This window comes from Rhea pennata, chromosome 10 (genome assembly GCF_028389875.1).
Source record: "Rhea pennata isolate bPtePen1 chromosome 10, bPtePen1.pri, whole genome shotgun sequence".
NCBI lineage: Eukaryota > Metazoa > Chordata > Aves > Rheiformes > Rheidae > Rhea > Rhea pennata.
Window position 1 is genome coordinate 16427293 of NC_084672.1, and position 26083 is coordinate 16453375.

General features: G+C 35.8%; 1 protein-coding gene across 1 annotated transcript in view; it reads right to left on the bottom strand.

Moving 5' to 3' along the window:
- Window positions 1-26083, bottom strand: part of ADAM10 (ADAM metallopeptidase domain 10) — a 54809-nt gene that overhangs the window by 27503 nt on the left and 1223 nt on the right. Inside the window, exons 2-3 of the mRNA XM_062583920.1 lie at window positions 16781-16931; window positions 827-945 (exon numbers count right to left, since the gene is read on the bottom strand). Coding sequence (XP_062439904.1) covers window positions 827-945; window positions 16781-16931 — 270 coding nt within the window. The remainder of the gene's footprint in view (window positions 1-826; window positions 946-16780; window positions 16932-26083) is intronic.

Here is a 26083-nt window from a genome sequence, read left to right on the forward strand (position 1 = left end):
GTCATGATCTTTACAACAAGTACAAAGTTGAGCTGAATAAGAAAGACAGAGAAAGATTTAGAAGAAAACTTACTCTAAGTCCTGTGACTAGTTTCATGTGGACCTTTTAATCCTATTGTTCATAAAGAATCAACCAAAAGGTTTTCTGAAATAATTTCAAAAAATCACACTCTCAAAAGCCCTCTGATCTACATAAGCCAGCATGTAAATTATTCTTAGATGTATATGAAGTGCTAAGCTTACATACTTCTTTCAAAAGTTAAAAAGAATCACTCCAACACCACAGGACGTTACTAACAGTGATCTTCCAGAAGCAGTTAGACTTCTTTCAGACCTCAGACAGACTATAGAGATGGGGACAGAGATTCTTTATCTTCCTCTCCTGTCAGTCTGTTTTTAACTCCAGAATCTTCCTTCTTTTTTAAGTAATTTTATATTTTGCTTTTAATAAAATATTACCCGTAATGATTGCAGGTCTATAGTCCTTCAATTCCTTTAAACAAGAAACAGTGCATGATTTTTTAAAATGTAGTGCATCTTTTTTTTTTTTAATAGACTTTTTTTCAACCCAAACTTCTATATAGATTATGTTAACAAACAGAGTTGAACTTCAAGTTCTGTAGATGTATGAAAATTAGGTAAAATACTCATTCATCAACTATAACTTATTTGGTAAGAGCATAAAGAATTTAAATGCAATTAGAGGCATTATTAAAATTTAATATGAAGATAACCTAATCATACAGATCTACATTTTTTGCCTGTATTATTTAAAAATGTCTGCTTAAAATGACTGTGCTTTAATCCATTCTAGTGTAGTACTTACCATAAATGTGTCCAGTGTAAATATGGGAGGTATCATAATCAATTACTCTGTTTGATGTTTCTACTTTAAAATCATCGCTAAAAAGGGATGTATCTCTCTTCATTCGAAGATTGAAGTGTCTGAAGTGAAAGAAAGAAAGAGCTGGTCAACTGACTTTAAGCTTCAATTACAAAAGAACTAAATGAAGTACTTTTAACCAAGTATTGCATTGCAGTGCAAACAACTTGCAGGCATTGTAAAATTTATCTACAGAAAATGTCTATATTTTGCAATTAGACAACTGAATTGGACAATAGCCTAAAAGATTTCCTTAAAGAAGATTTAGATGCTTTTGTTACAAATAGCTAAATTTACAAGATTTATGCCAAAAAATACTATTAGACTTAAAATCATAAATTGAAAATGCTAACTTAAAATATTACATCATTCCCATTTCTCCATAAGACACGGAGCTTAACAGAAAACAAAAATTCTGTGAGACAGCCCTGTGAAGCAGAAGAGATTGGAAACAACTATCAGTTTATTTTACCTTAATTTCCTGTAATTAAATATAATGCAAGTGAAACATCAAGTGTAACATAAGTATTTTGTGGTTTATCTCCAACTTAAAAAAGATGGACAACACTTGCAATAAACAAAACACTTACCAAACTGGTATAGAAATATGTACAACTAGGTAAGTAACTGTCCACTCAATCTGCTCAAGTAAATAATTTTTGACAAAAATGCTAATCTTTGTATGAAATACACCATGTTAACTTTGTACAAAACAAAAGTTTGGTACAGTCAAGTCAAACAACAAATTTTACTAAAAAAATAAGTGTTTTAAAAATGCCTGATGATTAACTTTATTAACATTAACTTCAAAATTTCATTTGCTATTGTCCTAAAATTCTGTATAAACACATTGTTCAAACACAGAAATCAAAGTTATTGAAACTTCAGTCATTCAAGTTTTACTCTCACATTCTTCCCATGTTTTCTTCTTTCTGCATGACCACAGAAGTAGGGGACTACTACAGTCATATCACCAGTTTGCTACTTAAAAAGTAGCTCTACCAACAACTGTTTGGCTTCCCCCAGTCAGTTTTCTTAAAAAAAAATATCACTAATCTCACAGTATATATCGTATTAACAACATTTCTGGTGAAGCCGACTTTCCAGTGAAAACTGGTGTCCATTCATGTTAACAGAAAATACAAACAATTAAGGGCCACAATGTCAATTCAATAAAATTGAATTACTTTCCAGTATAATTGAAGCATATATACAATATACCTTCAGTCTTCCCTTGCAGATTAGATAGTATAACACAACAGTAGTTATAAATATTTTAAACCAACTGTATGCTAAAATGCAAAAATCAAGATCAAAGAAAAGGATATGCCTGTACCTGAAACACAGTAAGGGCTTTAGTGACTCACGTCAACTACTCTGTAATGTAAACATTATTCCACGATCAAAGTACCTTTATTACTGTTGCCACAGAGTTAATGAAGCTTCAAAATGGTAAGCATTCTTATCTGGCGGTGCAGTAAATATCTAGAGGTACCTACCAAAAGGCTACGAAATTCTGAGGTGTGGCAGGTAGATGGGGAAGGTTAATTTTTAAGCAGTTCCCTACGATTCTTGGCCTTACAGCCAACCAACCACTGCATGTATTGTAGTTCCTATTAGGATGTTATATAACAGGGCAGATTCTCTCTTAAAATGAAGAAAATTTACTACAGCTGGAGTTTTGAGTATTACCATGGCTCAAGAACCCACACCAGCAGTAAGTTAAGAATTATCTGCACCCAGACAGAAAGCTGCATTTTACAATAGATAAATAGTAGTTATTATATCAAGTAGCAGCAAAAATAAAAGTTCTTCTCTTCCTAAGTTAGTCTCTTTGCCAGTTCTATAAAATGGTGTTTTGGCAATACTGAGAGACACTCATCACGGTGAGGAATTAACATGAACAAGCATCCCAGGAAAATGTTGTAGGACAGAATGCTACAAGATTTTGCAATGCATAGTTACAGACTAAAGAATTTAAACTCTCTTATATGGTTCTTACAGGCAAAAGTTAGCAATGAAGAGGAAGAAAAAGAATTAAGATCAGCATGACAACTGAACAAAGAACTTAATTCCTGAATACTTCAGCCTCTTCTCACTTCAGCTGTAATACATTGCTCAATATGTAAGAAAGAGTTGAACTTCATTCTAGCTTGAGCCTTTTCTGTAACCATGTTCTTCAAAGCTATTGAGGATAGATTAGAACCTCTTCAAGGACATCTGGACTGAAGTTAGATGACAACTGATTTTGGTCTGATCAACTAGAAAAATCTGCAACACCAATGACTGCTGTGGTACATTTAAAGGTTTAGCACAGTTCCTTTCAACAAGAAATGTTGTTAGCCTTCCCTCAAGGTCGTGTCATCCTTTGCATTCCTATAGCCTGCTGAGAGGACAGCTGGAAAACCCCATGCTCCTTACTTTCTGCCTTCACGCTCTCTCAAGTGAGTCCTCTGCTCCAGAGGTCAAAGCCTCCAGCCTTGATACAGAGCCATGCCAAAATTTGAGATACTACTGCTAAATACATCAAGGGCATGATATAATCATGTATTCTGCGCAGGTTAAGAAAAAAATAATAATGTGGCACCCAGCAGTGTCTTGTAAATTAAGTAAAAAAAAGTAACATCCAGGAAAAAAAGAACATATCTAGGGAAGCAGCAAAGTACAGAGGACACAAACTGTCTGTAAACGAGTAAGTCCACCATCAACTGTGTTGTAAATAAACTCTTACTTCAACTAATAAACCAAGCAGATTTAGTGATGTGCATTCAGATTCCAGCAACTTTGTAAATGACATTTCACTGCACAACAGAAGCAAAGCTGTTACAGGTTCCAAATACACAAACTCTGGACTAGAAGTAGTTTGACAATGTTTTAGGAATGAAGTTAACTGGATGATGAAGTGTTAAAAGACAGTAACATAGTTGAAATATCAAATTATTTGCATTTAGAGTAATTAAGTCAGTGTGGTTTTCATTATGATTCATCTACATTACATATCAGCAAATAACTATAGTATTTTAAAACAGGTTGATAAACCTACTGCATGGATATTTAAGCCATATCTCAGTATCAGACAATATATAGACAGATGTCATTATCATGCATACTGCAGTAACTAGGTTTTGTAAAAATGAGTTTAAATAAAAATGCCTGTTCTATTCATTTACCCTGAGATTCTTGTCTTCTAGGAATATTCTACAATAGTTCTCCTCCCTTCTCTAGTACCTGATGAAGAAATCTACAATTCTGTCTCCATGGTGAACCGATGCATCTACTAATTTGAATATCTACTATGGTTACTTAAAAATGACTCTTTTCTGTTAAAGTGAGTTTTGGGGAAAAATCATTTATATAGGTTTCCTTTCTCAGGAATGCAAAGAAGTTACTCTAAATTAGATTTTTCTGGTTGTATTGATGTACATTTCAAATAACAATTCTTCTTATATTGCTTTATTTCTAATATTTAATTGCATAAAGCTACATAGAAATTGCTGAAAAATAAATGCAAGTCCATGCAGTCTTACTAACTCCCACATACACCAGTGGAGTAGGCACTATGGAGACTTCATTAAGACAGCAGCAAGTCATTTCCAAGCCTGGCCTGAACACAAAGTAGGTGGGTAACAGGTCTCACACCCCAACCACCAAGTCCTCCAGGGTCTCACCCTCACCACCGGGCGCAGCGCCCGGCGCCGCGCTCCTGGCCAGCCATTGCCAACTAGTGCCCGATCTCGCTTGGCGCAGCTTGGCCTGGATGGCTGCACAACAGCACCGTGCTTCTGCTGGGGGCCTGGGAGCAAAGCTGGGAATGGTGCTTCCTTTTCGCTAGGGGACCCTTCCCACCCAGTATTACCCTGTCGCTTCAGTAAAGACCACTAGTTTCAAAATAAAACTTCATTTAGAACATGTAACTTCTAAGAAAGCTCTATTTTCTCCCTCCTCCTTTTTTTCTTCCCTCCTCTTATTTTTCCCATTGGTGCCTAACTAAAACTATAAATCCTAATCTAAATGCTAATTCATTTATGCTGCTAATTATCTACACATTAATAGAATTAGCTGTATGTAAGATTCACAAACTATTTCAAATACCGAATAATGCAGATATGTTCTACATTGACTACTCTTTCACCGTTTGTTTAACTAAATGAGGAAATCTATTAGATAACTCGATCCTCTGAGAACTATTTTTACAGATCTTTTCTCAGTCATTTCAACATGCATGATGGTAACAGGATTATCTGTCTGGACTGTTGACCCTTTTAACACTGAAAAATGTAGTGAGAAATCTTCCTTTAATTCTTCCCTGCCCTATCCCTTTTGGAAGGGGGAAAAAAGGCAAAAAAATCTGTTCTCTATTACTTCCAACTATTAACTATTAACCATTCTAACTAATCACACTTTACACAATGATAGTCATGAAATCCTATGTATTACTTAAAGGTTGTAGTAGGAAAAGAAAGTTCCAGTTTTGATGGCTATGCAGAACCATGTTAACTATGTGAAACATGCTACTTACAAGCATCAATGAAAGTAGCTGCACTGAAGGAGGATGTCAGGTTTCTTTTTATTATTTGAGGATACTAAATTGTTATAATTACATCCAACAAATGTGTGGTTGGCAGGGATCCCCAAAAAATCCAGTCCATCACCCTTTATAGAGATGAGATCAGGAATGCCTGCACAACGTCAGTATGCACTTACTTTCCCAGTAAGAAATTTCTGAAGACTCTCATGAAATCCATTTCAGTATTTAACTGGACAGAAGTTTTCCTAACACTTACTCTAAATCTCTCCAAAGTTTCTTCCTCTTTCTCAATAGGAAGAGGCACTATTCTCTATTCTTCTCTAAATGATATGCAAAAGAATGCATCTCAGTCTTCTTTCCTGGCTTAAATCCTGTAACTTCATGACCTCCTCTAAGAAAGGAGACTCCAGAAGACAACAACAAATTTCCCTGTATCATTCCTGAACATGATTTCTAAATCTAGCCACAACAGACACAAGGCTTCAAAATAAAGCTTTTCAGTATTGCCATTTTTAGAGCCTGCAAAGAGTTCTCTGTGCCAGCACCTCTATCAATGTAGACTGAGCTAATTCCTTGCCTAGTAATGCACCAGATGGAAGATAAGTATTTCCAAAAAACAATGCTGAAGTCTTTTAATTTCGCATTTACTACCTTCGGATAAGACATTTCCCAGCAGAATTGTACCTAGAATAGAACTAAATCATTTAAGACTGAGTCTTAACGTTGCTTAGTTGTTGCTGCTTCAGTCTGATGTATCATATAATTGGCGCAGTAACAGGGAATTACTTGGTTACTACAGGATTGCTTGTTTGGTTGGTAAAAAAAAAAATCTTGATATTACATAACCTGCTTTCATTTTAAAAAAACTGTGTATCTTCTCATGTCTTATTCATTAAGCATAGTACATTAAGGACTATCAAGAGATAGATTTTGATTTCACCTTAGTGAAAATCATGTGAGACATTCACAAAACCTAAACTCCATTCCCACAGACTATCAGCAGACTCGTTTCCATCCTGAGCTATATTAACCAGAAGACAGCTTAACAACTGACTGGTGGGTGTAAATCTACTCATAGGCTAAGCCTACAGCACCTTCACACTTAGGGACATTATTATTTTTACACTGTTTTTGTTTACTGTTAAACCCACAAAACATACTTCATCGTCATTTAACAGCTGACAAGTCCCATGGTCCTGCTAGTAAATCTATAAAAAACTTAACTTTGAAACAGCAGGTGATATGGTCTCCAGGTTTATCATCCTTTTTATTAAATATCTAGATAGAGGGAGAAGGTCTCATCCTCTAGTATTTATCTTAAAAAGAAGAAGGAAAGGAAAGGAAAGGAAACACAATCTCTACAGCCTTGCAACACTTGGCAAACCCAGGCAGAATGCTTGCACTGAATGTCCTCTTTTTCGCTTAGCTCTGTAGGGTGGCATTTGTGACTGTTCAGAGATTTCTTTACTGACTTTCAAAAGTTAAATTTGCTAAGCTTGCTATTCTAGAAGAACGTAAGTGAACAGGCAGCCCTCATCCCTAGCAATTTGCCATTGATTATCCATACACATAGCTGCAAACACTTACGTACACACTACTTCTGTTTTACTTGGTTTCCTGTTTACCCAAAACAACTTTTCTCCCTGCATCTACAGAAGGCTTGAATGTTGGTATGCAGTGCTGTGCTCTAATATAATTCAAAACCAGGATATTAAAAAAGAGAAAATTGGTAAAGAGGTATTGAAATAAAACCACAAGCCACCACAAGGTTACTATATGAATCCAAACAAACTAAAATTTAGGAAGAACAGAAAATACTGGCTGATGGAATGAATAACTATGAAGTCCACTTTAATATTTTCACTTAAGTTTATTGCTTGTGATTTTAAAAATATGACTTTTCAAGAACATGGCTCTGTCTGCTAGCATATATAAGTTCGTAAGCCAAAGAATAAAGTTCTGAAGTATTAACACACTGCACAATGGTGCAGGCAGGTATCCCTGTACCTCAGGTGGGCAGTCTTATTCTGATGCTATTGTACCAGCTGTTTTCTAAACAAACTATTGGGTGAAACCCTAAATGCTTTTTTTCCTGTGAGGGTTCAATATATTCCAAGTTATGCTACTTAAATCTCTTGCATTTTATGGATTTAATCCACAGATCAATCCTTTCAAGTACTTGCCATCAATTTCATTCTGAGAAGACAAATGAAGCCAAAATTGAGAAAAAAAACCCACATCCTTGGCTCCCAGGTCTCCACAAAAAACATTTGACTTGCATGCACCAGCATGGAACATCTTAGGTTTTTTTTTCAGTGAAAGGGGTTTAAAATTGAGGCTTGATTCATGGGTTAAGTCCCTTGTCTGGCATTGGATGGCAAGTTATTTTTCAAGATGAATATTTTAAAAGAAAGTACAACAGAAAGATGATTATGGAAGAATGGCCACAAAGCACACAAAAACACTGAACGAGCTACAATAAGAACAACTGAATTTACATATTTAATTCAAGGCAGCCTAAAATTCATTATAGTAAGAGAACTCTGGGAAAGATTCACATACTAGCTCACAGAAGCTACTCAGTCAATCCTACTGGTGACCACTAAAACAGTCCTAAAATGACCGCTAATACTTGACAAGTTAGTCTATTTAGGAAGGCGTTTAAGTGCATAAAGACAAACAAAAGATTTGCCGCCTAATCTAGTAACTGTGCATCTGTTTTATGTTATCAGATTCACAGAACATCAAAAACAAAGCTGTTTCATAAAGCAGGTACTAAGTCGTACGTACAAGTATGACAGTACTTCAGAATAAGTTAAATACCGTAAAAAGAACATCTGTTGTTTAATAAAAGCAGAAGGCCAAAATATAAAGTTACTTCAGTTACTTCAGTCCATCTTGGACAGTGTGGCAGTATGCTCAGCATGTCATCTTTGATATTCAGCATATCAGATACAATTTCAGTGCGCCTACCCTCTTTGTCATACCTACTCAAACACAGTCAGTTATTTGATTTAAACATAACAAGCATTTAACAGCTCTGAAGAATGACAGTAACAAAAAGGATTACAAATTACTGTAAAACCAATATTTAAATAAAAAAATACACACTTCAAGAACTTTGAAATGTTCTGGACCTCTCTTGCCATTTGTGACTGTACCAGAAAGCTCAACTGACATATACGTGATCTGAAATTTTGAAATTTCAAAATTCATTTTTTTTCCTGTACAGATATCTTTTTGTAATTATTTCAAATAGCAATGAAAGTAACACTGAAGTCAATCAGCATACAGTGCCTTACAAATCTCTATTACCAAATGGTACCTCAAGCATAGATCAAGACCCAATGCCACATATTTTCACAATAGGCAAGCTCTCATTGTTAAAAAAGTTTTCCAGCCTTGCAGATGAAAGTAACTTTTCAATTATAAATTGAATTATTCAGAGTTGAACTATCATTACATTTCTGCTGAAGATTAGTTTCCTGACTGATAAAATCAGTATTTGACCTGCAAACACAGCTGTTGCTTAAAATTTTTAACTGTAGTTAAGAAAGAAAAAAAAGCTACTGGCAGTGAAGATCCTAATATGACTGTCATTACTAGAGCTGTTGAAAGGAAGACAGAAAGTGGGATAGGCCTTTTGCTTTTTTACAGCATAGAAAGTCAGACAGCAAAGCCTTCTTTCTTTCTACCAGCTACAGGGAAAAAAAAAAAAAATGCACAGGCATCATAATCTTCTAGGAAATATCTTCTCTGTCTCTCCTCCACTCTTTCCCCTCCCTCTTGATGTAGATATAGGAGTAAGGTCAATTTTCCCATCAAAAGCTTCTTTGGGGATATCTTGGATACCAAAACATTCCAACTAGGTCAGACCTCTAGACTGTATATGTAGGATGCCTGCTATATCACAGCGAATGAAAACTTGTCATCACAATGAAATAGATTACCATCATTAACTCACAACTTAGAATTACCTTAGAGAAAATTCTAAATGAAGTCTCTTACTTCTGTAAATTCAAAAAATAACATTTAGACTGCATAACTCAGAGGATATCCAGTTCTTCAACAAATATTAAATACTGAAGATGTCATTCAAAAGTCTTCATCATAGTTGCATTAGAATTGAAAAGAACTTATACCATGAATTGTTTTTCATCAAGATCAGTCAGCTCTCAAACAAAGGAGTTGAGATAGTTAATAAATAATACTTTAAGATTAACTTGAACCTTAGTCAAAGGCATACAGATAAGTACAATACTGAGAGGTCACTAGTGCAACTAAAGTCAAGTCAAGTTACTAATTCTTGAATGCCAAATTTGGGGTGAAAATACTGAGCTTTTGAGCAGAGACTATCATTACTATCAAAATCCTCTCCTTTAGCATCACTGAGTGAAAAAAGGCTGTTTGGTGAAAACGGAATAATGACGACAACATTCTCAAATGCGTATTTCAAAATTCTAGAGGTGTATGTTTTCAACTCAAGTCTAACCAGGGTTTTAGTGATTCCCTGTAATGCCATCCAAGTGAGTCAGATACCACAATATGAAATATCATTACAGTTAAATAAACTACAAAAAACAGTCTGAAACAGGCTAGCTCTTTAACTGGACACAAGACAGTAAAAAGCAGTAGAATATTTAAGCATCAGGTACTAACTGAACTTTAACAGACTGGTCAGCACTTCAAGCTGGCTGACAATTAAAGCATTTTTAGCCAACAGCTAAATGGCATGGTCACTTTATAATGTATTGTAGCCTTACACAGTATTTGCCTAATAGCAAAAACATCACAAAGTTTGCTTGCTACCCTACTACAAGAAAAAAGGTTACATAGAGAAACACTAATGAGACTGCTGGAATTTCTTCCAGCTGCTTATTGATAGAAAAACTACTCTCATCTCTTTGACATATCAGGCAGAACAGCCTCAAGTGAAATCCTACCTTTTCAGGATCTTCCTGGCTCTTCACACCCAGTGACACTTCTGAAAGCACCAGTAGGCACTTCAGCTGTCAGCTATTTGATGTAATGATTGAATCTCAGGGCCTGCTGGACTTGGCACATTAGGCAGATGCAAATTATTAATCTTTTCTCTGTAAGCACATAAAGACAATGGCTTTCCCCCCCCTCCCCATACAAACCCAAGATAAGCTTTTTCTAAACTTTTTTCTCCTAATAACTGCTGTAGTTGTAAAGTCATATAGCAGAGCTGGATTTGTTCTTTCTGGAATACACAGGTACATTCATCCTTGCAGTGAGCAAAACAGCAAATCAGAGCATTCTAGTGAATAGCAAAACAAAAGGAGAATGCCTAGTGCTCTCCAGGAATCATGAATGAAGACCTGGAATCTTTCCTACATCTCTTGTAATAATAAGTAGAAGTATGAGAAAAATGATAAACTGAAGGATCAACTTTTCAAAGTAGATTCTAGGAACTCCTGCTGAAAGCAACTGTTTGCTACAGGAACCTCCAATTGCAGCTGCTCCTCACAAAGCATCGAAGAGGAACATCTCTAACTTCAGTTTGGGCCTACCAGATCAATTCAGTCTTGGCATGACCATCATACCAAACAAGCCTGGAAAAAACACTCCTGAAGCATGGCGAGTTGGAAAGGCTAAGGCAACATATGACTGAAAATTGTTAAGCTAAAATACCATGTGAGCTGTACCACTCTTTTTTTTTTTTTTTTTTTTTTTTGGGGGGGGGTGGGTGGGAAGGGGTGGGGGAAGATTCTTACATTTGTAAGAATCTGCACCCAGGGACTGCTGGGACTCTACCATAACTGAAAATATCCATTATGGATTGCTAAAATTTTCCTTGTCAGGTTTTTACATTATGAGAGTACTTTTATCCAAAAATTAAGGACTCCTGTAGAGCACCAACACAAGACATCCAGCCTCTACAAAGTATCAGCATCACTGATTTTCAGTGCAGTGGGAACAAAACTTGCACGTCAATTAATTAGAAGATATTCAAGTTTCTGATAATCATATTGTGGACTTCAACAAACATTTACACAGAGTAAAATCAGATAGGATAGTCAGCTACGTATTGGAGCATGGCTGAAGAAAGTATCTTTGAGTCCAGATGAACCGTATAAGGTGGCAAAGGCTGAAGAACAGGTTATTTCAGTTGCATTGACTGACATAACTAATATTTACACAATTTAATCCCATATTGAACTTGTTTAAGAATCTAAATACTCTGGACTAAAAAAGGCGTTTAGTAGTCATGATCTGTAAGCTCAAAAGAAAACACGCAAAAAGATTTTCATTAGTAAAGCCCGTATTTTTCAAGTATCTGTGGTTTTACAGAAACAGTAATATTGAACAAGTGAATGATTTAAAATATTCACTACTATAACCATATGAAAGGTCTTTATACTTCTACAGCTTACAAAGAAATAATGCTGCATGTATAATTGCAAGCACTTCCAATAGCAGCTCTCCTACTAAGGTCACACATTCCAACAATAGCAATGTTAGAACTTAAGAAGCAACTTAATTTTTTATAAAATCCTAGGTTAAAAAACACCTTAGAAAAATGGTAGTTAAATTGAAAAATATCTGAAAGGAGTTCTCATTATACTTTCAATTTAGTAATAAGCAGGTGTTATCACGTCTTCAAGTACCATTTGAAAAAAATTCATTTGTTTGCTCAAAATGTGTAGGAAGCTTTCCCAACCGAGAATCTTCCATTTTTACATAACCAGGGAGAAAGAAGTGGGTGTGAATGGGTGATCAGAGGGACAAATTAGAAAAAATTAGAAACTGTAAGTCATTAGAAATGCATTAAGTAGAAAGTTGACTGATAATACAGTTGAACAGTACACAAATGTAGTTCCTTTATTCCTCTGAATGCACCAGGGTCTCAGGAATTCACAGCTCTTTTTCTTATTAGGTAGAAGGTATAGTTCAGAGACTATTGTGTATCAGGCAGGTTTTTTCAATACGAAGTTACTATTAATAGAAGTATCCAGTATATTTTTAACACTGTGGTTGACAGCTCAGCTTAAGATGATCTGCAATTAATACATTGCTAATATCTGTACTGAAAAATTGAAGAAAACTTTCAAACTTCTCTGGAGGGGAAAGTTTGTGTTCAGTGAGCAAACAAGTACAAGTGCACATTTTGCAGCTTAGTAAGCTGAAATCGGATATAAAAAACAATGTTAATTTTCAGTGATATTCCAACTTCATTGTTAAAACTACTGACATTTACCTTTGCATGCAAAGGTAACTTAGTAGATTAATATTAACACTAACTTTGTGTGAACCTTTTGCTCAAACGGCATCTCAGATTTACTCACAGTAAAACACTTCATATATGAACTGACATGCAGAAGAACTATGACACATAATTAGAATTTTTTTTCAAATTCATATTCTTTCCAATTTCATACACTTTAGAAATAAACAAATTTTACACCATTGGTAAAGTAACAATGTCAACTCATCTAAACTGCTTATGGTTTATCATTCAAGAGATTTAATGGGTGTCTATATGTTACTTCAATGATCTTAATTGCCCTATTAAGCAAGTATTTAGCCTTGAATAGTGGTTGGGTTATCACAATTCAAGCATTACAGCCACCACACAAGTTGTATTTTAGATTACCCAGCCTGAGTCTACCGCAAATCTTTTGAAATATTTCCATTCTTAACAGTATATTATGCAGAATTCAACCTTCAGATGAAGGTTAAATAAATAAAGGTTTCTACAATGTGTAACCTATCCATTTGTCAAACTATTTAGTCTAGTGCAAAAAAAGGTAGTTTGCGATTTCTTTTTTTAATTCTCTCATTATGTTTGATAATGTTAAATGGTTACTTAGCCCATGGTTACACAGCAATTTTAACTTGATGTAAATATGTGAAATCTCAATTCTGCCTTTTCTTTTAAAAAAGGTTACCGTTAAGTACAGTTTTTAAAGTTAAACAATCTATTGAAAAAAAGCAGATGCTATTTGTATAATCCCATTTATAAAACAGTTCTAGCTACCAACATATTCAGTCAGTTTTCTGAAAAACGATGCTGTAAGTTTAATGAATACTAAATCAACATTCGTTAGCATGGCCACTGAAAAAGAGTAATACTACATCTTCCCTTTTACTCCATCTGCTTATTTTTGCAGCCTTTCTTCTGACAGTGAATTTGCTCACATAAGGGCTTGAACCAGGAACTGATATAGCAGAAAAATAACCAGGCAAATCATTTTCCCAATTTTGACTGGCCATGTGACCCAGAGGTAATTTTAGCCCAAATGTCAAAGCCAACCTTATAAAGTTTAAACTAACACTTGAGATAGAGCATAAGAACTGCTATGGTCCAGCTACCTCCATTTGCTATTTTCAGCAAAGACCTGCAGTAAATACTAGAGAACAAAGGACAAACTACCCTATGTGCATAAGAATCACTTCATCAGAAGCCCACTCAAAACAAAAGATTAGGGTTTAAGTACTGGTCAAAGTAGTATCTGTTTAGTATCTTCATTAAATTAAGGAGATGCAAGTTGGACAGCATTATCAGAGTTCACATTCTTCAGGCTGCACTCCAGCATAAGAATTCAGAGTGAAGATTTATCATACAAATACTTCTCCCTGAGGTCTCAAAATTCCTCTGGCTGTATGTCAATAAACCACTACACCTGGACAAAGCCTTAATGAACCATTTGGTATAAGGCCATTCAAAAAAATCAGAGTCAAGTATGTAGAAGCTCAAACCTCATGTTGACTAAATGACTAAGTTTTACTGCCTATATAAAAATAGAACTCTTTAGGGGCCCATGGGCTAAATCTAAATGGTATGAAGTATTTTACTATATATTTTTTTAACATTGGCTCAAGCTAAGTAGGATATCTGACAGAAGAGTTTTAACATTAAGTCATTTTCAGTGATGAAATATATTAATCTTAAATACTCACAACATATCCTAGCTGCAACTACAAAAGGCAATCTCGTTCACGCAGTTTTTTGAACTGCTGTTCTTTCGTGTACTCAGTTAAAGTTACTCAGTCTACTGAGTAAAGTTAAACACAATCCACTTTATCCTTCCTGACACATATTTGAGGAGAAATTAAAATATCTTTTAAGAACAAATTCAGACTGATGAAGAGGAATTCGCAAACTAAATACCCACCTTGCCAACTACTTTCTTTGGCAGGAAGTATTAGATACTTCACAGGAAACTGTGCTAAAATCCTAGATCATGGACCAATTTGCACTCATAGTAAGTTTCCAATCAGCCTCCTCAATTAATGAAGGAGTTATGCCCCAGCACATACAGATTTAGAATCAATTCCATGTGAAAAGAAACATCAGCACTTCCCTTCCCTGTGTAACAGTAGCTGTTCTCAGTCTTTATAAATCTGTTTGACTACGGCCTGTTATGATAAGATCCACAAAGATGTACAGAGAAATCCTCTTCAAATCTCATTATCATAGATACTAGCAACATTTTTATATAGTGAAGATTTGCCACCACAGATCCACCTCATTAATACTATTTACATTTAAATTTGTGCATTCAACTCAAATAAATACCAGAGTTATTAAAACTTTGAGATTTTACACCGCCACAACGTGCTAATCAGGAATAGAAGGTACTAGCTAAGCTAAGACTTGCATTTCACAGAAGATCACAAGATGAATCTGATAAGCAGAGTGAAATGACCAACGGAGTGGTCTCCACCTCCCCCCATTACCCTTCCACATTTTCAAATCATGCGGATCTTTTTCTGCCAAGTAATTTTCAGCTGGATCAGTTCCTAGAACCTGTTCTTTGCATGGTTGCAAGACGACTGGTGACAGGACAAAGACAACAGTGGGAATGGGGTCAGGCCTACTCCTCCTTGCAACTGTCCATGCACTGATAAGCCAGACCTAACCATCAGTCTGCAGTTTAGGAGTTTAGACTGAAACTGAATTTCACTGTCTTGTAAATTTTCATGGGTTTACAATATGAGAAATCGTGAAATATTCTACTCTGCAATCTTCTTGTTTATCAGAACAATTTAGCAGTAAAGGCTAATTTTTGCTGTAAAGCTAAGATGGAGATAGTAAGGAGGAAAGACTCTCCTCTAAATAACAACATGCCCTGCACCCCTTTGAAAATAAAATCAAGAAAAATCCTATTAACACTGAACACCTAAGCCTGCTACCCCCTAGCTAAAGCACATATACAGGAGTCAGACACTTCCCTCACAGGAAGGGACATGCACCACAACATAAAAGAAATGTGGTTTAAGGACAGGACTTCCAATTTAGGATTTGGGTTGCAGTTCTACAGCAGCCAACTCTGAGCATGCCCCTTCACTAAAATGCTAATCAACCAAAATCCCAGTCTTACTGCTGAACCTGCCCCTTCCCCTACGGCTCCAGCACTTATTTGATTACATACCAAGCAATTTGAAAATGCTAAGCCAGTAGAAAACTAACACACCAAAACAAAAATTGAGCAGTTACCTACACAACTGTAATGCTAGTCCTTTGGGAGTATGCACTGAAATTGTCATTATACCACACGCTTCCAGCAGCAACCTTTTGTTCCCTGAAGAAATTACAGGCTAGCACCAAGGCAGAACGCTTACTCATAAAGCAGGATCCCAAACACCAATTCGGAAGACCCGGTTTTACCCTTGCTTTATCAGATTTCTACCTGACACCAATCATTTATGCTAGTTTTCAGACATGGTTAGTACTGATTTGTCAAGTTCTAGTTACTTAAACTGTAAGTGAAATCATTAGAAAAGCAAGGGCATTACATATTCCTAAAAATATTAAGGCAGTAGTGCTACAAAGCAGGGAGTCAGTGAAGAAACAAAGTTACGGACACAAGTACTTTATTTCTCTTCCTCCTCAATGGTGTAAAAAAACAAGAAAAAAATCTCTATTCATAGTTTAGAATTTCTAGTAAAATTTACAAGTTATACATGAATGAATTGCTCACACTGAATATCACCCACTTCTGTAGTTTCAAATCCAATTTGGATTAGCACATTTCTTCCATTAAGACTGCCCATGTAAAACTTGGCATCATCTTTTACAAAGAGATACACCAAAGCTGCATTATAAACTCAAGGTCAACTTCCATTCTGTTCCCAGCATGACTCCATTGTTTAAGTTTCAAAGTGAGTTAACACTCACAACCAGAGGTCTGAGTAAGTGAGTGACTGCTACCGACACTTTCACATTTACCTTGGACATTACAGCAAATACTCTGTAGAAACTGTAAACTGTGTTTTACTATATTCTACTTAACATTAGTCAGGTGACTGTAGTTCACCAATTATATTTCATTATATAATTAAAAAGCATACAAATAAAAAAAGTTAAAACAAATATATTAAAAAAAAAAAATACCACTAACCTTCCATGAGCATGAAAATCCAGGCGCAAGAACTGATCTTCATGCAATACCGCTCTTTTGGCACGCTGGTGTTTTTGGTGTAACAAATCCACATCATAAGACAATCCTTCATAATGTCTAATGTATTTATTTAAAGGATTTCCATACTGGCCTGAAAAAAAGAGAAAAAAAAATTTAACATGTTTCAGAAATCACTAGAGTCACACCTACACTAGTTCATATTGCAGATCTGTGGAGGAAGAGAGTTGATGACAAGAACTTGACTTCAGACTCATTCTGCTCTGGTCCGATGGATCAAAACGCACACTTGCCACTGGACTGCATCCTCCACTTTCATGTCAGTCAAAGGGAGTATAGTTTGCTTACTCCAAAACCACTACCGCTGCAAACGGCATCGATGTAAGCAAGGATACTTAAGACATGTTTCAAACATGTACTCCTGATACAAACGTAAATAGTGCATCAGCTTAGCATTTTTCTTCTGGTTCACGAGAGGAATGACACTTCCATTTTCACTCTGCATTCACAGCACTGAAATATCTACTACTATTACTAAGCCTTTTGAGGCTTATCTTCCAAATGCCAACTAGCCAGAAAAATTAAGAACAAATCTCAACACCTACAAATAAAGATATTCTGCTACATTAACTTCCAAACCTCTCTCCAAAAAAAAATTTTCTAAAACATGGAAAAGTTAAAGACATCTATAAGGATGTAAATTCAGTTCACTCTATTTTGGATAATCCTTGTAATACAATATTTCTGATTCACGTTAAGAGTGCTTGACAGCAAACAGGGAAAAACTTTGTCCTCATGCCCTGACAGAAGTAGTGATATACAGAACTAACTAGAGGCAACAGTAGTTAGGAGCTCTACATGAATTTAAAATACATATAGAGTATCAGTATCAGCCTTATATTCCCACTAAACATTAAACATTTTGATTTATTTTATTATTTTATTTTATTTTTTTTTTAACTCCAAGGTTAGCATTAATAAGTCAACAAGAAGATAGAAAACTTGGGCTGTCCAGACCCTGCCAGATGCAAGTCTGCCTACTGAAACAGGCAAACAGGCTAATAAGAAGAAGAACTGAAACCAGAAGGAAGTTAGAGTACAATTTTCCTCTAGAAAAGGGGCTGCTTTAAGTGTTACACGCCTTTGGATACTTCAGATTTTGGTCACTTCTTCCCAATAGGTACATAGTTTTCAGTTGGGATTCACCTTTGTATTTTTAACATAGTCCAAGCAGTCATAGCAGTGTACGCATAACTGACAGCACAGTGCGTATTTCATGAAAAGTATATTTTTGTATCGTGACAACCAAAGTTCCTCATCCTCTGCCTCTGCACATTCAATACTGATTCTCCTTGCAAGAGCAAGCCTTTACTGTGTTTTTGTTCTAGCTATTTGATATGAAAAAATTGCATAAAAAACTCTGCATCTACTTGACAAAAGCATTAACAGAAGAGCTTTTGTGGAAGGAATGTAGTGATTCAGTAGCACTGATCAGAGACCAAAAGAGATGGTTGAAAGCTCCAGCTGTAGAAAATACTGTGGAAGAGTGAAAACAAAACACACAGTGGGGGGGGGGGAAGCACTGCTGCTTTACAACAAAGGTACTTTATACAGTATTTTTTATATATATTGAGAACTTTTTAAAACAGTTTGAGTATTTAAAATATCCAGTCATAAGGAACGCTTTTTAGCTTACAGATCTATATCTAGAATCTACGGACATAAGTGACATGATTTCAGTAGTGCTCGTTTCAAAATCTGATTATATATGATCCAAATTGTGTCATGTTCCTTGGTGTATTAAACATTGAAAATATTAAAGAATTAAAGATATCGACCAATGCATAATGTTTCAAAAATCCAAAAGGTAATTCCAGGTTTTGATATGCAAGTTTTATCACTAGTTAGCATGCAAGCATTCATCCTGTTTGAAGCAAAGCCCTGCAATATTCTGACATATACCTTACCAAAAACATCTGACCAATTCTTCCTCTTGCAAATCCACAGAAGCAACTCTATCTGAAGGCCAAATCAAATATTCATTTCAAACCACCTTACGAATTACATCAAAGCTAGCACTGATTCTTGCAGTTTTATTATGCAACAATTATATGCTTAAGCAGTCTGTGACAACTTCTTGCCAAATGTATTTCTAGAAGGAAAATTCTAACATTGTTAACATTTAGTCAAAATTTCCAAAGAAATCTTTCCTTACACAACACCTTTGACAAAGGATATTCCAAAACTTTAGGAAGTGTTTTAGTGAATACTGAGACAGATCAGCCTTGTCCTGAGACTGGTGACGAAAATATAAACTAAGTGCAGAAAATCCATCAAAAGTACTTTTACTAGCAGTAGCACATTATCTTTCACAAAAAGGATCTAGAAATCCATTTGTCAACCTCTTCATTTATGACAAGGTAGAGCTGATGTAAAACCTGAATTGTCTATTGAAAGCTGTGGTATACAGACCCAATCTGATCTATCCCAAGAAAACGAAATTAGAATACAGATGGTAACTTGCGATTTTTTCCAACTCCAGGTTGGATTGACAATCGTTAAACATTTCTGGATGGAAGAGTAGAAGAGTTCTTTAAATATCAAAGCAGTTACATTTCACAGTATTTACTGCTACATTCTGATATTTGGACAACCGTTGATCAATGCTTTAGCATTATGCATCAGTTGTTGCTTCAAAGACATAAAACCATTTTTTTCATTCTCTATCCTGTTGTTTTGTCTTTTTCATCACAGGTTACTCTTATTTGATTGTGTGTGTGCAAGTGCTTGCTGCATTGAAAACTGACTCCTCATATAGCTTCAGAGACATCCTTCCTTAACCTCTTTCTTAAGGAAGAGTACAAATTCTTCATTTCATGCTCAACTTTTCTAGAATCTGACCTTGGCCATGAACTTTTCTACAGAAATACATGCAGCATTCAAGAGACTAAATAAAGAGTCAAATCTCCAGTTTTCTCCAGAATCATTAATTCTGGAAAACACAGGGTACTTCACAGTCAGACAGTTTAACCCCACACCAACTTAACCGTGAGAGTTTTTGAAATTTTCATGCAACATTTAGTGTACACTATTTTTGTTCAGATATGTACCCTGAGAAGGTCCAGGGAGGCCCAAAGGAAGACAAACCCATCCCAAAGCTTTGCCTCAACAATGTGTTATAAGGCTCTTACGCTACATTAAAAAAAAAAAAAAAAAAAAAAAAAAAAGCCTTTTCTGGTGCCGAGACCTGGTACATAAAAATACAAATGAAAACATGAATTTCCCTTTCCCTGTATTTATCATGAGTTCTTATTAATACCATAAAATTTTGAGTACCTCCATGCTGCTTAAAAGGACTGTAATATCTGATCATGTAGTCTAGTGACTAATGCAAAAGTCAACTGATTAAATGAATACTTTCAAATTTATCACTTGCGTTTAGCAGCAATACAGACAAGATGATATTGCCTTATTGGCATCTCTTTAAAATTCAAGTAATTGTAGAGCGCAGATAAACAGTGTTCAAATTTCCTCCTGGTAGTGCAGGCTTCTGCAAACGTTGACTCTTTGTCACTGACTGCAAATATAGTCCAATAACAAAAGTTCATGAGGAATTTTGAGGGTGAAGGATATTGTCCGTGTTGCTCGTGTTTTTCTAATCACCTCTGACAGACCCCCCACAAAATCAGCAAAACACCTCCTACTGCTCAAAAACTTCCATAAACCAAATATGATTAGCCTGAATCCGCTTCTGATGTCAGACTAGCGCACAATATAAATTAGCCTGACTACAAGTTTCCAGTTCCAGCTTTCTGAGAAAAAGAATATGAGCTAAAAGTATCAACATTAAAGAAAACAATGAATTTTACCATTAACTGACATAAAATAAATCTTAGCTTAAGTTTTAAATTTAAAATCATCCTAAACCAAACATGATACTGGTTTTTATGAGTTTTTTTAATGGGAGTTACTAAGAAGTTAAAGCAGAGAAGTCTACGCATTCTGCAGCACACTATAACCCCAAGACTAAATAACAAGCTAAGTGTGGTAGGAAGCTACTGCTTATGCATTCTTTAATATGCTATAGATTCATTTTTTTTCCTCAGTACTGCAAGGTACTCTTTAAACAGCTTCAGGCACTTAGTAAAGAGTTTTAAAGGATTAAAATCCACAAATAAAATTTATAATAATGTTTCTTGCCCCTTCCAGGTCTCATAAGCATTTAGAAAGCCGAGAAAGCCCTCAACCAAGGAAAACTGAGAGAAAGCCCTCAACCAAGTCACATAGACAATACTTCCCAAATGAGTACTGTGACAGGACAGCAACGCTACATGGCATTAAAAGGCTTTATAACTCTTCTCTTTGCTTAGCACAAGTTAGCAAAACCATTTTGCTTAACTGAAAAGTTATATACATTCTGTGATTACACAGGAAACAATGTTATTTCCTTTCCCTTTCTCCAAAAGGAAAAAACTCCTTATATTTTAGGTACCCTTGCTACAGTGAGCACTGAAGCACTCTTTGTTAGTCTCCTCTTACTGAATAAAAACAGCAACATACCACCTAGAAAACATGCTGTTTCACAGCTTTCCTAAAAGAATTCAAACAGGGTTGAAATCAAGGCTTCAAAATTAATCTTGTATAATATTACTATAGTGTCCAAAGTCTCTGACCAATATGCAGTCATCTTACTGTAATAGCATGTTCCAGCAACAGAGAAAGGGAGAGAACAGAGTTTAGCTGCAATAATATTCATTGTACGGGTATTCTGAATTCAAAAAATTTCCGCACTTTGCTTTTCTATTCTACAGACTCGGCTTTTTAAAATGTTTGTGAAAGATGCACACACTGTCACCAAGATTTCTAAAAAGAAATAAAAACAGCTACCAAACGCTAGAAAAACAATTCTCTTCAAGGGAGTAGCTTAATAATTAACTCCAATTTCCATAACATTCGCCATGGTATCCTATAAATTCTTAAGTTAGTGGAGCTGGAAAGAGGATTTTTGCTTCTCATAGATATGTATCTGATACAAGATGTCTCAGATTCTACTCTTGCAATGCTTTGTAACCTACACTGTGCACAAGTCAAACTGCAGGTGCACCCGCAAACTGTTCAGTGCCTGTCACAGAGGTGCATAATGAAGTAGGTGCAATTGCCAGCCACAAATTTTGTGATGACAAGATTGTGGATCAAAAAGAAAGAAGCTTATCACAGAATCCATGCAGAAAACACACTCCAGAAAACCCGTAACAAGACCATGCACACACATCTTAACCTTGGACACAAATCACTGATTTTTTCTTGTTACTGTTGAAAAATAACATTATTTGAATTCAGACTGCAGGACAGATATATTAAAATAAGCATATAATCAGAAAGCTGCAGTAAGAAATACTGAACCACAAGTGTCCAAATCAAGTTTCAGGTAGTTTCTCTACAAATCTCACGTATCACGTTGCTATCAGCCAAACATCAACGATGGCACGATGCACTTCAGGCAGCCCAGCGGAATAAGCCAACATTCCTCAGCAGTACCATGCCTGAACACCCAGCCTGAGGCCAGGAATCGTTTGGTATAGCCAAGAGTGAAACTGGGGTGGTTTTTGAACCTGAAAGGAAATGCCACACCTAGTAAAGCAAGTCCCCAGAAGACTACCCTATGATTAAAAAAACCTCAAGAACAAAGCTTTACTTCCATTGAGTTAGAACTAAATTCTAAGAAGGAAATACTCTACACAGAATTAAGCAGAACATTCAGGTAAAGGTCTCTGTGTATCAGTCCCTGAGAAAGATTTGTGTGTATAAAGGTCTGGAGGTCTGCCATATCCCTTGATAATTATAAAGAAAATATCTACAATTGTCTTGCTTTCTAAACAAACAAATCCCACCAGACAGAGTCCAAGGTATATATTCTAACCTTCTACCTAAGCATCCACACACTATGCAAAGGGTAAAATATATCACCCACTGGTTTTAGCTATAAGCCTCTTGGCACATTTCAAGCAGCTATATATAACAGTTGTTTGGGGGCCTGTGCTAGATGATTTGCTGCTCAGCTCATTTATCACGATTATTTTACCAGACAAGACTAGTAAGACTTTTCTACACAAAACCTTCCCAGCCTAGCAGGGTCTGCGGGGGTGAATCAGTACCCACAGTATAAGGCAACAGAACTAGGAAACACTTAAGCAAACTGGGCAAGTAGAAGTCCACGGGTGCAAGAGCACCGAGCAAGTTGCTGAGGCCAGTTCAAGGCTTTCCATCATCTTTGAAAGATGGTCATTCATGGTGATTTGGGGAGGTTTGTAATGACTAGAAGAAAGCAAGTGTCACACCTATCTTCAGGGAGGAGGACCTGAAAATCTACACGTTGGTCAAATCTGGGAAGATTATGGAGGAAATCAGAGAAGCCAACTTCATGCACGTGCAGATGAGTACTGAAATTACACCAGTGTAAACCTGAATATCTGTTAAGTTTATCTACACCACGGTAAAAGATGACAACACGTAACTTTCCATAAAGTAAGAGGATAAGCATGCACTGCTCTAAAAGGTGAAGTCTATATTAAGCCAGTCAGATTAAGATTTACGTGACAAAGGTAAATAGTTTGAATACAATCCAAGTTTATTAATGGAAAAAAAAACAGAATCTGACTTTGTAGACTATCAGAAATTCAATGGTGAGCTTAAATCTTATCGGGCAACTCGTTTACTGAAAGTGTCATCACTGATTTGCATTATTGAATTATTTAAGATAAAGATTACTAAAATTTGTTGTATTTCTTCAAACAATTTTCCATCTAGTTTTTCTCCTGAAAAGGTTCCCTTTACATGAGACTCCACTAAAAAAGGTATATACAGCACTCAAGATATAGTATTTTCATGTTGAAGTATATCAAAAGGAACCAAATTTGCAGACAGTACAGATTGACATGCTTAAATATGAACCTGAATACAGTTTTTAGCTCAGTTAATTAGAAGTCAGTAATTCTACCATATACCTACTGACTTAAATTTCACTGAAGAATTAATTCAGGCTGTGGATTCATGACATCCACTAGACAGGAAGGTCCTGCTGTCCTTTTTCTTTTACCCTTTTTCTGCTTGCCAGTTCTAGTGCCAGCACAAGGGACTTGGCTCAAAAATACACGTTCTCTTTTAATCAAGTTAGTTTTTGGTGGAAGGAAAATATGTGACCAAAGTCAAGCCAGCATCCCTTTACTGGGAACTTACAGGTAAGATGCAGTTAGACAGTACAGCATCACCATCATAACTGGCTCACAGATGTCCACTTTTATTTATTTTTTAATCTCTTCCTCCTCACTTCCAGCAATGTCCCAGTTCCTCTTTTCCATCCATTGGGCCTTGGTCTGCACAATAAACCAATAGAATTTACACTTCTGCAAGAAAACTACTCATTTATTTCGTTCAGATTAGCAGGTTAGACTGACTCCTCATGCCATCAAACACCAGAGCAGGGGAAGGAGGAGAGGCAGGAATGCCCGACCAGGGCAAGACCAGACAGCAGTAATTCATTAGAGCAGCTCTGCCATACACATAACTGAACCTTTAGATCCTTTTAAAAACAATCATAAATTCCAATCTCAGGTTCTTAGATCATGGCCAAAACAGGGTGCAGGGGTGATTATGGTATTTCTAAGTTATCATCTAAATACTTTTTTTTTTAAAAAATCACTATGGGCAAACTAAAGCAACTAAAAGCTGTGTGTACAAGTCATTCTCTTATCCAGACATATAAAATCCTTAACCTATTTATTTTAAATCCCAGCTATGTGCTAGAGGTCGAATGCCACATTAACGAAGGCTAGTACTCTTCTCAATGTATAGCAAGGATGCAGACTAAATCACTCCCATGCTGATTGTTCATAAATGTCTTCCCACAACTCCCCCATGTGTCCAGAAAAAATAGGATTTCTTCCATGCTATCCACAAAGCAGGTTGTTCAATATTCAGCAGCACAAGACATTAAGATACAATTCTGAAGTACTAGCAACACAGAAGAGTGCGTGTATCAGTAAAAACAAACAACTTACACATACACAATGAAGTTCATCATTTGATCAGCCTTGCCAAAGCATGATCACTCTTGCTAAATCCAAATTTTTCTTTTTATTTCAGTAGTTCGCTCTGTATTTTCTACTCCCCCCTTTTTTCCGCCCTCAGCTAGAAGCAAAAGTTCTATCAGTTGTTTCCATTCCTCAAAGAACATCATTATTTATAGATAATTAAGTACTGTTTAATACATTTGCATGCTTCTTTATTGCACGCAACAGAACATCCTCCTAACAGTTGCAAAAAACGTTGCCCCAAACTGAGATCTCCCTTGCACATGTCAGATTAATAGCACCAACACTGAAAAGGAATCAAGCAACTCCAAGTGTGTTAGAGCAAAAAGAATTAGATTCCTTTTACTTTTTTTTTTTTTTTTTTTTAAGAAAGAAGTCTTAAAAGTTTCAAAGAACTATCTACTGGAAACTAACAAAAATATCTACTTGAGACAAATTACACCTTTCCCCAATTACTAAAAAAATAATGGCATGCCTTCTTCCTACTAACAATAATGAAACTGTGCTCAAGCTTTAAAGCCAGGCATCTTGTTTTCTGAAGATCATATTTATTCAGTCCTAGTAAAGAAAAAAAAACCCTTCTAACCCTCCTCCCACCACATGATCTAACATCAGAAACTAATTATGCCTGTACTTTAGTTCCTATCACTCTGCGTTGCTTGCAACCTATCTGTACTAACCACATACAGTACAGATGGTTGCAAAGCATGATAATATAGATATTGCACTACACTTCATTAGTCATAACACTAGTGACTGCTTTTAATTTTGTTTCTGTTACAGAACCTTAAAAAAAATTTAGGCTGGAAAAGTAAACAGCTCTTCCATCCATCAAAATGAAGACATTTAATTCTAGACAATTAAATCACCCCAATCTTTCTCCTTCATATAAACTATCAAATTATGTTGCATCTTAATACCTAAAAATTGTTGCCATGGTAAATTTAGTTTGCAGTTAATAATGAATCATAATAAATTGCCAATCTATAACATACCTTTAACAGTTATCTGAAGACTACTATAATTAAGTATAAATGGGGTAGACAAGACCTAAGTAATTCTGAAAGAAGAGCTAAACATGCTTAGGTAACCCAGAAAAATCTTCCAAGTTCAACGCACAGAAGAGCATTACAAAAAATATTAATGGTGGCTTTTTCAACGTTATTTAATGCTTATACAACTTAAAACTACACAA